The following is a 12,030-nucleotide window of genomic DNA, read 5'->3' as shown; positions in this document are numbered from 1 at the left end:
CCTGGGGGAATGTTCCCAGGCAGGCAGCCAGTCTCCCCCTGGCCTGACATTACCAACACTTACTGCTCACCTTCCCCAACCCAGAGTGCAGACAGCATCTCTGGAGATAAGATAAGCTGTCCATCTGTTTTTCTTCCCAGCCTAGCACTGTGTCTCCGTGGCAAGAATCAGTGGATAAATCAGATGGCTGTGCCTCCAGATACACAAAACATGGATCCTCCTGCTTCCCTCTCACTGGTACCCACCTCAGCCTCTCCCATCATCCACATTCACTGTTTGAAATATATTCACCTCCCGTTCCTAAAGCGATGATAGTGATGATGCAAAAAAACCCCAACCACTCTGAGTGTGACAAGGAAACTAATTACCTTCCGCTACACAGGAGGGGACATTCACAAATGTGACAGAGCTGGCGAGGAATCGGTGGTTCAGCTTCCACAAGCATCTGATAAAGGTTTTCTTCTCGTCAAAGCTGCTAGCGGTCCACTTGTAAACCTTATCGAACTGCAGATCAAAATCCAGGCTTGCCTAGATGTCAACAGTCAATTACCACATCAATTAGATGCCACGTGCCACACCACATACGCTCAGCACAGGTTTGCCGCACATGTTAATGGCAGGCACCGATGTTGTGAAAACACCTTGTGCACCGGGAGGAAAAACACCTCCTGGTTGAAGGAGGGAGGGAGATACATCTCTACGCTGCCGTTTCAAGCTTTGGGGTTTTTGGTGGCCCCAGGAAGCCCCATTGTGAATGGAGACTAGCACAGGGCTTACATGTTGGAGAGAGCTCTGTCTGCACAGGTAGCTCAGTCCCTTCAACCAGGGGGACGATCCTGACAGCTCCCTGAGACCACCTAGCAAAAAGCCTGGCTGGACATGCTGGGAAGGGGACCCCAGGGAGACCAGTGCTACCGGCCACATCATGCCGGTGACTAGACTGGTTTTGGTGGAGCTGCACAGGTATAGTCAGACTCAGATCTGACGAAGGGCTAAAATGGGCTGTTGCCCCCAGCATCCCCACAACGCCTGATGGACACCGACTGTACCGTGCCCAGGTAACTGTTGTCAGAAGTTTGATTTGAAGTCTGTCAATCAATGAATTCCCTGACAAGCTCTGTATTTCCAAGCTGACAGCAGGCGATTCCTCTAGTTAACAGCAAATCCTTCTTTGTGTTTCTTTCCTCCAGATATAGACATCTCTCCCTGGACTTCTGCTGCTATCCCAGAGCAACTGGGTAGGATTTGAGAGGTATGTTCATGGCACTTGGCAAATAATCATAGGCATGATAAAAGCACTGAAAATAAAAGGATGCACAGCAATTCTGACCCTAGAAGTGGACACCAGGACACCCACAGTGGGTCAGACCAAGCAATCAACCAGTCCCAGTGTCCTGATCCAGCACGCTGATTTCTTTTCAGGTTATATAAATCCCTCATCTTTTACTGCAGGTTTTGGGGAATAATTTTGACAATGGCCAGTGGCAGATGCTTGGGAGAAAAAGCATTCAAAGGGCAAATCCAGAGTTATATTGCCTTCAGGATTCCCTGCCAGCCTCCAGCAGCCCGTGATCTAGCAGCTCGCTGAGCCAGAGGTTGTATCCACAGCACGGTGTTTAACAGCCCTTGAAGGACCTACTGTCCCTGATTTCCTCTAATGGTTTTTTGAACTTATTCATAGCATTGGCATCTACAGCATCCTGTGGCAATAAGGTCTGCAGTGTAATGATGTGCTGAATGAGAAAGCTTGAATCAACTGGAGTTAAGCCCAGCACCCACCCTGCCTCCCACTGCAGATATTCCCCTCTGCAATCCTCATCCAACCTGAAATCTTGAATCTCTCTTCACTCAAGAATCGGGGAGATCCAGAAACAGGCTTCCACGAGCTCAGCCCTGAAATGCCCCCAGCAGCACTGTGGTATCACGCATGCTTCACCTGGCATCTCCCAGTGGCCCCATTTCCTGGCAGGCGCAGGTCACTTGAGATAACAGAAGCATGGACTGGGAAAAAAACACCCTTGGCATTTCCCCATGTTGTTTTCATCCGTGTAAGTGTCAATATCTCTACATCTGTCTATGCCCAAAGGATGTAGTCTCATGGAGGGGGAACTCCAGCCACAGGAGACTTAGGTTTTGCCACTAAGCGGTATATAGGTGGAGAGAATAAGGGAGCTTGCTGAACTAGGAACATCCCACAGAAAGAAACTCCTTCCCGCACCATCTCATTAGCTCTGCGGCACAGCCTGATCTCATCTTCTGGAGAACATAGAGGCTGCACTTATAATTATTGATACTAATCATCATAACAGACGTAGAGTTTATGAGGATTGACGCAGTCCTACGATGCTTTAAGGGTTGCTTTCCAAACACCTTGAAGCAATACATCACGCCTCCGCATTGCTTTGCAGGCTCGGTAGCAGCCCCTGCAACGGCGCAGAGCAGTGATGTCTGGGGGAGGAATTTACAGTGTGCGTGGTTTATAGCATGCCTTATGAGGAGCTATTAAAGCGGGGAGGCATCCGCTAATCGCTTCATAAATATTAATACTGTTTTGGTCAAGGGAGCTGTAGCTTTAAGCACCGCTGGACTTGCAGTGTCAGTACGTTGCTGGTGCCAGGGAACAGAGGGCTTCCCAGCGCACCAGAGCAGACCTGACGACCAAGCCCTCGCTGTGTGTACTGAATATTGACTCACTAGCTGGGGCTTGACTGTAGTCAATACTATCTGCTAAGCATCAGAGGAGAGCTCTTGTTTTGTTCTCCACGGACCTGCCAAGCCATGCAACAGGGAGGGACTGTGCTGAGTTGAGCACTGGGCTGCACTGGGGAGCTTGCCTTGTGCTGAGGTCTCCATGGTGGGACCCTGAGAGATGTCATCAACACGTCCTGGCTGCAGCCTACTGCTTCAGCCTCTCCGCTGCCTGGGGACCTTGTGCAGCAGCTTCAGCTGGTGAGTAAATCCCATTTCAGGAATGATACGGACAATTCTGGCTGCCCGCGTTCAAGAAAGACGAATTCAGCCTGGAAGAGGCAAGGAAGAGGGCTCCAGGCCTGACGAAGGGAAGAGAGAAGTCAATACAGCAGAGGAGACTAAGAGGTCAGTCTGCTTAGCCTGCCAGAAGGAAGGTTAATAGGGGAGGTGACTGCAATCTAAAAATACATCTGCAAAGGAGAAGAGCTGTCTAACCCAAAGGACAGCCACGGCACAAGCGCAAATGGGGATGATGTGGGCAGAAATACAGGCTGGGAGTCATAAGAAGGCTTTAGCCGTCAGGACACCCAAGTTGTCTATTTGCCTCCCAGTAGGAGAGGGTTCAAAAATACACCAATGCGTTAAGATAGAGTATGATCAGTTTATCTCGTTGGGATGGCAAATGAGGGGGAAAGGACTGAAAATCCTGGAGCTATCTTCTAATCCTAACTCCTCAGGAGCCAAAGCAGTTTAGAAGACTTGGTGGAGCCAGGCTCATCTGCTAGAAGAAAGCTCAGGCAGGATGAAAGCATGTATTTCCTTGTGTACAGGAAAATGTAAGACAATGAGATATCAGTTCAGTTCTACCCATAGCATCAAGATGCCCTGCAAACCTGCGATTGTGATTTTCCTTTCAGGCATGCTGTGCAGATGTACTTTATTTGTCCTGGACGTAGAACTGGAAAGCTGCTCTTTTTCTCATTTATTTCTATGCTTGTGAAAAGCCAGGCACCTTGCCAAAGCCCCTGGAACATTCACATTAATAAAAAAACTAATTATAACAACTTTAATGACACTCTGCCAGCCCCAGCAGCAGAAAGGGAATATCTTGTCCATGCTTTCCTTCCCCAAAACCTTAATGTCACCCTAAAAGCGCAGACTCACGCTGACTCCAGCTCTCTATAATCCTTCTTTCAGTAAATGCCTCCATTTAATCTTTAAATACCCTATGCAAATGTCTGTCAAGAAGCTTTGTCAACATGGATCGACAGATGGGCCTGACAATGTGTTCTGCAAATGCTGGAGACCTGACAAGAGCAGTGCTTTGCTGCCCATCTCTCCAGCCTCTGAGGGCTGCTGCAAAGAGCTTCGGGAGGTCCTCTGCCTGAGGAATAAGGAAAGTTTGCCCACTGATTTTGATGGAAGCTGTGTCCATGCAGCGGTCACCCACTCACTGCTCACCCTGGTCAGGTATTTGGCCAGCCTGATACTTCCTAACTCAGAGAGGGATGACTCAGGAGGGAGGAAAGCACTCCAGCCTCAGCATCCTGGGCACAGGCATCTCCCTGGAAGAGATGAGGGAAACGAGAAGTCCAAAAGCACTGATGTAGGATGGAGGAACCATCCAAGGAGGGACCTCAGTTCACCATACTCTAGGCAACAGCTCTGAGGGAAGGCAGAGGGCTTTTAAATTTTTTTAATGGTGGTTGTTTCCTCAAAAGTAGTGTCATTCAGGGCTCGTTCAGTCCGATATTAGAAATCACACACACACACGCCCCACTGCTCTTCCCACCGTCTAAACATATGGGCTGAGCTCCAGAGGACCCGAATACCCCTATGGATCCCAGCCTGTGTCTCTCTAGCTTCATATTCATATCTCTCCCCCATGATCAGTTCTGCCCGTTGCCACAGAAGGAAAATCAGTCCTACCTGATCAAGAGTCTTGCCATCAACCAGCTTCAGCTCTGCTAAAGGCCACCAGTAGGCTATCTTGTACTGCTCTCCTCGGTCTACCTTGACCTTCACCAGAAATGGCTGCATTGGCCTAAAGGTGTCCACTGAGGACGGGGGACAGGGAAAAAAAAAAAAAACAACCCACAATATTCTTGTTAGCCCAGTACACAACAGTTCAGTGTGAGCGGACAGGTACAGATGGACACACAGACACGGATTTTGCATTGTGGCTGTGGGGGGGGATGCTACAGGGTTTCTGCTGACTTTTCCCTTCATTGAGCATTTACGTGTGGGAAGTGCTCTCTGGGGTCTAATCCAGAGTACTTTGAAGTCTAAGGAGGGATTCCCAATAATTTCAATGAGTTTTAAACCAGGCCATTGTGCTCTACACAAGGCACAAGTAATATTTCAGCAAGATCCAAACGTGACGGGAACAGGGCGCCCCAGTGCAATAAGATTTACGATAGTTACGTACCATATTGCTGGCCCTACAGCAGGGTCCAAAAGCACTGCGTTGTTTGACTGATACCCACACTAACGTATCCCATCAAAAATCAATTCCAGTGCCTTACAGTCACCACTTGGTTCATCTGGGAGGCTCTCACTGTCCATCGTTGTGGCTATTACAATTTAGATCTCTCATGAGCTAGATATCTCCAGAAAGCTGACATGGACAGTGCCAGGGGTAGCTCGTGTACTTTAATGCTACTTATAGGGTGGCTACATCATCCCCTGGAGATTTTCCTCCTGCCCTCCATTGACTACAGAGGGAGTTGAAGCACATCATTTAGGTCAAACACTATGGCTAAGGCTGTCAGGAATTAATCCTGTAGTAGGTGACTACGCTGTCTAGAAGCTCATTGGCAGGAAAGTCTCTCCCCTGTAAGTTTGTCAAAAAAATCTATGCTAACAACTTCTCAGGAGTGATGGAGCAACTAGAAAAGCATAGACCAAAGGAGATGGAAAATTTCCCAAAGCACTTGCACCTTTGGATCCTAATCAAATAGCTACGTCCTCCTGAAACCTCTGGGTACTGTTAAAACTTCCACCAAAGCTATGGAGAGACAGAATGAGGCTGTAATGCTGTGTCGTGTTAGAATGGTTTGTTGCTGACCTCTAATGACAGATTTGATGCAAATGGTAAAAAAAATAATCTTACATTGGTGGAGGGAGCAATCCCGCAGACCCCAGCTGTCTCTACCCAGCTAAAGATCATCCAACTTTCAAGAGGAAACTTGTGCTTTTGTTGCCAGTTCTTGACGTACTATACTGACATGGCACAGCTCCTATCTTTGGACTAAGATTTCCTTCATTTAATTTTAAAATACACCATTCCAAATAGTCGTCCTATCTCTTCTCCCAAATTAGGAAAAGAGCCATCAGAGACCAAACTCTCTGACGAGAGCTGCAAGAAACCTTGTTGGGTTTGCAACTCAACCTGTCTCCCAGCCCCCCGGGGTTCTCACCCACAACACAGAGAATGGACATCTTCTTCTTCTTCCCTGTCTTCCAGACACGAACAGTTTCCAGCAGCCTCTTCTTCTGCGGGTTGAACACATCTTTTTCCAGCGAGCTCCAAAGAGAAGCCACGGTGATACCTGAACACAACGGCAAGTGGTAGCTGCGTGTGCCTCCCGCCGATGCTCGCAGTCACCACAGGCTGCGCAGCACCTCCTGCGAAACACAGACAGGCTGGAGAGATGATCCGCACGCAAGCTCCTGGCACACCAGTAAAATACGTTACCGCCACACTGATTTCGTCTCTGTTGTCTTGCAGACAGCATGAGTGTTAAGTAATTGTCGTAGACTCGAGGCCAGAAGGGCCTTTTATAATCAGCTGGTCTGAATTCCTGCCCAGTGCATGCAGGACATGCCAGTACATCCAGCCCAGTAAGGCCACAATAAAACTTTCTTAATTTCTTCAAAAAAACCTCCTTTTTGGTTCCAACTCAGCATTGTGTCTTGAGCAACAGGACCATGTCCACGGGCAGGCGAAACAGGTTAGCAGCAACAAGCAATCCGTTGCCTGATTGTTTTTGTTGGCCCACATTGTTTCAGCGCTTACAGCTCGAGAAACCACCCCCCTGGGTCACACAACGCAATGTTCGAACCGAGCTGGGGTGCCCTGCAAATCAGCACGGGAGGGACAGACGTAACTGTGCAAGTCAGTGCTGCAAAAAAAAGAAGCCCAGCTCTGCTTTGGGAGCTCAGCTCTGGGGCATCCTGCCCCTCGGAGATCCCCTGGGGCTTTAGCCTAGCAGAAATGCACAGCAACCCTCTGAGGGCAGATCAACTCGCCAGTCCAGCTGCCTTCTCAACCTTGTGCCGTGCTGAGCAGCCACCCAAGCGTGCAGAGACACAACTCACTGAACCCCGGGTGATGCTGGAGCCTTGCAGGAGGGAAAGCAGAGCCCTGGCTGTGGAGGGGGCTCAGAGGAGCTCCCAGGGTTGCAGCGTGGGCATGGAGGGGAAGGCAGGCGCCTTGCTAAGCCATCTGCCTTGCAGGAGATGTTGTGCTGTCTCTCCCACGCCAAGACGATGCGGGGCTGGAAATGCACAGCCTCTGTGACCTCCCTGGCCACATCCTGCCACCACAGCTTGCACCCAGCTTGCCTGTGCCCTTGTGCTCCCCAAATCTCTCCTCCCATCACCCTGGGCTGTGCTCAGCTCAGCAGCTCTCACCGCTGCGGACCTCCAGCTGCCTTTCCTTCCTCCTCGGCTGACAGCTCTGGGATTCCCCGCTCCCTCCTCGGTCCCCTAAAAGACTCAGTTTTGGAGAAATAGCAGGGGGAGAGGACCTTCAGGCCACCACTGCTTCCCCCTGCCTTTCTGTCCCCAGTTCCCCTCCCGTGGGTCCCCCTCTGGTCTCCTGCAGCCATGCAGACCAGGGCAGATGCTTCCCCGAAACGGCTGGCTTGCCTTCCTGAGCCCCCCGCCTCGGTCCCTGGGGCTTGGACCCACGAGCAGCGGAGGGAAAGTACCCTTTGCAGAGCGTGAAAGCGCTCACGGGTTTCACACACTTGCTGACTCATTAGCAAATGAATATTAAGAGCCAGCAGCTCCTACAAGCAGACCCCCGCTCTCCCGCTCTTTCGAGCTTCCCTGGCTCCAAGCTAATCAGCTAATTAACCTGAAAGGAGAAGGGGGTAACACAGAGGGAATGGGAAGCCCAGGCGTGGTCTCAGTTACTCAGGCCTGCAGACTGCCATGTCTGTACTCCCTGGCTACGTGCTGCGAGCAGGCACTTCATGGAAATGTGCGTGCACCCACGTCTGAGTTCTCCAGCCAGCTGAACAAGTGCAAATTTTTTGGTTTCATAGTCTAAGAGGAAACAAACCCCAACTTCTTCTCCCCCTCATTCTGCTGACGTAGCTGAACATGCTTCTCCACGGCCCAAGAATGGCTATGATGTGCATGACTAAAAGGCGCCGAAGGAAATCGCAGCGACCAGCTTTAAACCATCGCAGCATCTCACGACATTTTGCAAGAGTAACACGACCACCACTTTACAGATGAGGAAAGTGCAGTAAAAAAGCAACCTAATCAGGAGGCTCTCTCCTGCCTGCCTCCTTAAAAGCAATGCTCAAAGCACCGCGGGGTCTCGGACACAGGTGCCGCAGGAGAGTCCTGCCTCCGAGTCCAGCCCGCAGACAGCAAGGGAGACGGCTGACTGCAACCTCCGGAAAGGTCAGGCAAGCTCAGCTTAGTGCTAGGCTGGAACAAGACGACTTGATTCAGTTTGAGGTATTGAAATACACTGATTTAGGTCAACCCAGTGCAAGAAGGAAAGGGCTTGTTTAAATCATCTTAGCAGAAGCAGTGTTTTTAGCAAGAACGCGGCGCTTGTTCACAAAGTGCTTTTTTTTAATCCACGGTATTCTTAATGGAAAGTTCTCACACAACTTCCTAGTCAGACGTAAGACTCATAGAGATATATTTCCACTGTAAGTCAAAGCCAGCGCTATCAGGGAGGAGATGGCAGTTCATGTCCTGTATGTCATGTATAAACGCTCAGAAACAACCAGCAGTTACATCACAGCCTTTGATCTAGGTAGTGAGGGAATAAGCGAAGCGGCTACAACTAAAAGGTTGCGTTTAATGTAAATATTTTAGTAAGAATTAGGGGTAAACAAAAATATAGACTGTAGGAAAATAATAATATTTAGAACATGCCCTTTGAATGTTTTCTAAGAGAAATTCATTGTTACTGAAATTTACTGGTTGCTCTGCAATGAACTGAAACAAATGAAACCTTCAACAGCTCCCCCCCCCATAGTGATGGGGCTTGCAGCTCAGCCACGTAGTTAACGAGCTTGAATTCACATCTGCAATTATTTAAACTTTTTCTACCATGGCTGTGACCAAAAAAAAAAAAAAAAAAGAAAGAAATTTCCTGCTAAAATTATTCTGTCACCATAACATCCCTTTGAATGCAGTCCCTCACCGGGTTATCTTGGTTTCTGCATCCCTGTCAGCTTTTCAGTCTCTCTAATGGCATTCACCTCCAGAGGCAGGCAGGATGGCAGCCCGGAGACCCGACTGTCTACACCGCTATTGCTTTCGAACTCACTAATTCGTTTATAATAGCACTTGAGCAACAGCTACAGGAAAATGATTGAAAGCCAAAGTAATAGCGGGCTCACTGCTCCCTGATAAGTTAATGCAGAAAGCACAATACTTTCCACGAACGTAATTGAAAAGCTGTCTGTAGCAGAGCCAGTTAACCCCCCCTCGTTTTCTAGAGACAACCTGTAAGACTTGAAGATCTCAGTGAAACCTTCCTGAAATTTTCACAGAGGTGCACATCACCCATCCAGACTGCTGACAGCAAGGAAGAGAGCGTTAGTGAAAGGAAGAGCGTTCAAAGACTTTACCAGCCACGTCTTGCTGAGGATAAATTGCAGGATTTCAGTCGCAAGAAGCCTTAGAACAGGAAACAGTTTGCTGCTAAAATGAAAGCTTTAAGAGAAAAACAGGAAGCCTGAAGAACCTGAGCGAAGCCACCGGCTTGAGGTCGGGGCAGGAAATCCCTCGTGCAAATGCTGCAGAGACCAGGTGCAGCTGAGAGCAAGCAGAGCGTCGGAGCAGCGGGAGGTGAAGTGGGGTTTGACTAAAAGCAAGGTAAAATTGCCCTCCATTTTCTCTTTGTTTCGTTAAAGAGAGTCGAAGTGCTGAACGGAGAACAACTGTGGTTCAGCCTCGAGTCAGGCGCTGTCTCCCTAGTCCTCCTCCTTTAACAAAGGGTCTCAGAAACCTACAAGAGATTTAGGAGTCGGACAGGATGCTAATGGCACAGTACGTGCCCTCGTTAAGCAAGATGCATAATCATGATGCATAATTTAGCTTTAAGCACAAAGGAAGCCTCATGCTGTTTCCTTGTAACACCTTGGGATACATTTTAGCATTAACCAAAAGGCAGGTCCTGCTGAAGCCGAAGGACCGTAGGCATTCGGGGACAGGCATTGGTGCGAACGCTATCCCGCAAATAACTGAGGTCCGTGCTGGAGCCAAAAGCAATAATCCAGAGAGGAGCCAGAGTCAGCAGCTAGGAATGAGGATTTGGAGAGTGGCATGGAGAAGCAGGCTCAAGGTCTAGCTGTGGGGCAGCAGGGCAGTAGCGGTGAATGATGCCTTAAGGATCACTCTCATGGCCCAGGTGGAAGGGTTGGTTCTTCCATCCATCCTTTGTGGTCCTCAGCTGGGGAGGAAGCCTGATATACTCTTTTGGTGGAAACATTTTAGGGGAAATGAGAGCCCTAGGTTTGCCTAATCTCTGGAAGTTTCACGGCCATAACCCAAGGAGAGAATGCTCTGGTCCCAGCTCACGTGGGCTTCAGCCTTGGCTTCAGCAACTGTGCCAGTGCAGAAATCTCAGTCTTGAATGTATCTGAGGCTTGAACCATTGACACTTTTGAAGGGTAACAAAGGTAATCTGGCTTTCATCTGGTGCCAGGAGCTGCCTGGGAACCATGTGCCTGGAGGTGAATTGCACAGGGTGACCTTAGCCAGGAAGAAGGCAGACAGACCCGTCTCTGGTGCAGCCTGCATATTGCCTTCACATTTACCTTCAGAATCTGGTTTTGCAGCCCTGAATGTGCCTTGTTCCCATTGAGCAATCCCAGCCATTCACTCAGAAGCTCTGTCCCAAACCTCTGCACCAGCTTACGTGGTTTGATGTCATTGACGTACGCCCGTGCCATACTTCTCTGCCTCAGCATGAATCTAAACTGGCAGAACAAGGGCTTAAAAAGCAACAGGCACTGGGAAGCGGCAATTGCTTAACTGAACGAGTCATTTACCAGGTGTTGAGGGGTACAGGGGACACCGCGAGTCACAGCCCCCAGTGCCCTGTGCTCGTTTCTCCTTCTCCAGCACGTTACAGTGGGGCCGTGACTGAACACTGGTCAGGTCAGTGAGGTTGTGTAGACTCCAAGTTAATGCCCTGGTGTCACGTTTGGGTGCCAAACATGGCTGAGTACAGCTGTAGCTACATGCCTGCTGTGTTTGGTGCCCTGGAAAAACAATTTATTTAATTTGCGAGCTTCAAGGACATTACGGGCACTCTGGAGGGTAAATTAGACGGGGCAAGCATTACGGAAGAGAGAAAAATACGACCGCACCGCACAGCAGGACTGCATTAACACAGTATCATTTACTGCGAGACAGTAAAGACGCTACGCCAGGGCTTCCATTCATGACTTCATATTATTTCCATAAGCTCGGTCTTCTTAACCTCTTCTCGCTTGTGGAGCGGATTTTCTTCTCTTCCCGCCGGCTGCGCACGCCTTCGTTGTCGTTCATGGGCGTTACAAGAGCGCAGGGGGGAAAATGCCTCCCTTGCACGAACACAGTTGAGGAGAATAACTCGTCCAGATGCCAGCCTGGCACACGAGCCCTGATTCCACTGGGAGCAGAGAGGGGTTTTTTAAGACCATCCTGCTTGGCTGAAAGAAAAATTCAGGAATAAAACAGGAAAGAAGGAGTTACTATAGGATTTCTGGCTTTACTCAGGCAGTCCCGGGAGCTCGCAGAAAGCTGCTCTGTAGCACTGCAGTCTCAGGCACCAGCGCCCAGACAGATCATTCCCCTGGATTATTTCCCTTGAGTCTCATGGCTGGTTTAGACACGGAGGAATCAAAGCTTTTATTTTAAGCAGAGGGTACGTCTAGCCTTCTGAAGGCTGGGGAAGGGAAAAAACCAAACAAACCTTGAAAAAGCCAGTCGTTGCTGGCATGCGTTTCCCTGCCCGCATCTGCAAACAGGATGAAGCAGCTGGAAGAGTGATGCAAACGACCAATTAATCTCAATTGCTGCAAACTCATAATCCTAATGAATTACTTTTAAAAATACAGGGGTGTTTTTAACAGTTTTCGTGCAAAGAAAAAT

General features: G+C 49.3%; 1 protein-coding gene across 1 annotated transcript in view; it reads right to left on the bottom strand.

The window, feature by feature from the left end:
• The window catches only part of LOC127019809 (exocyst complex component 1-like), a 47,386-nt gene that overhangs the window by 22,611 nt on the left and 12,745 nt on the right, over window positions 1-12,030 (bottom strand). Inside the window, exons 2-7 of the mRNA XM_050902039.1 lie at window positions 11,808-11,916; window positions 10,710-10,871; window positions 9,323-9,425; window positions 6,111-6,242; window positions 4,621-4,748; window positions 369-528 (exon numbers count right to left, since the gene is read on the bottom strand). Coding sequence (XP_050757996.1) covers window positions 369-528; window positions 4,621-4,748; window positions 6,111-6,242; window positions 9,323-9,425; window positions 10,710-10,871; window positions 11,808-11,916 — 794 coding nt within the window. The remainder of the gene's footprint in view (window positions 1-368; window positions 529-4,620; window positions 4,749-6,110; window positions 6,243-9,322; window positions 9,426-10,709; window positions 10,872-11,807; window positions 11,917-12,030) is intronic.

The sequence above is a fragment of the Gymnogyps californianus genome, chromosome 9 (genome assembly GCF_018139145.2).
Source record: "Gymnogyps californianus isolate 813 chromosome 9, ASM1813914v2, whole genome shotgun sequence".
Taxonomy (NCBI): domain Eukaryota; kingdom Metazoa; phylum Chordata; class Aves; order Accipitriformes; family Cathartidae; genus Gymnogyps; species Gymnogyps californianus.
Note: the sequence above shows the minus strand (reverse complement) of the source record. Positions and strands in the feature narration are given on the sequence as shown.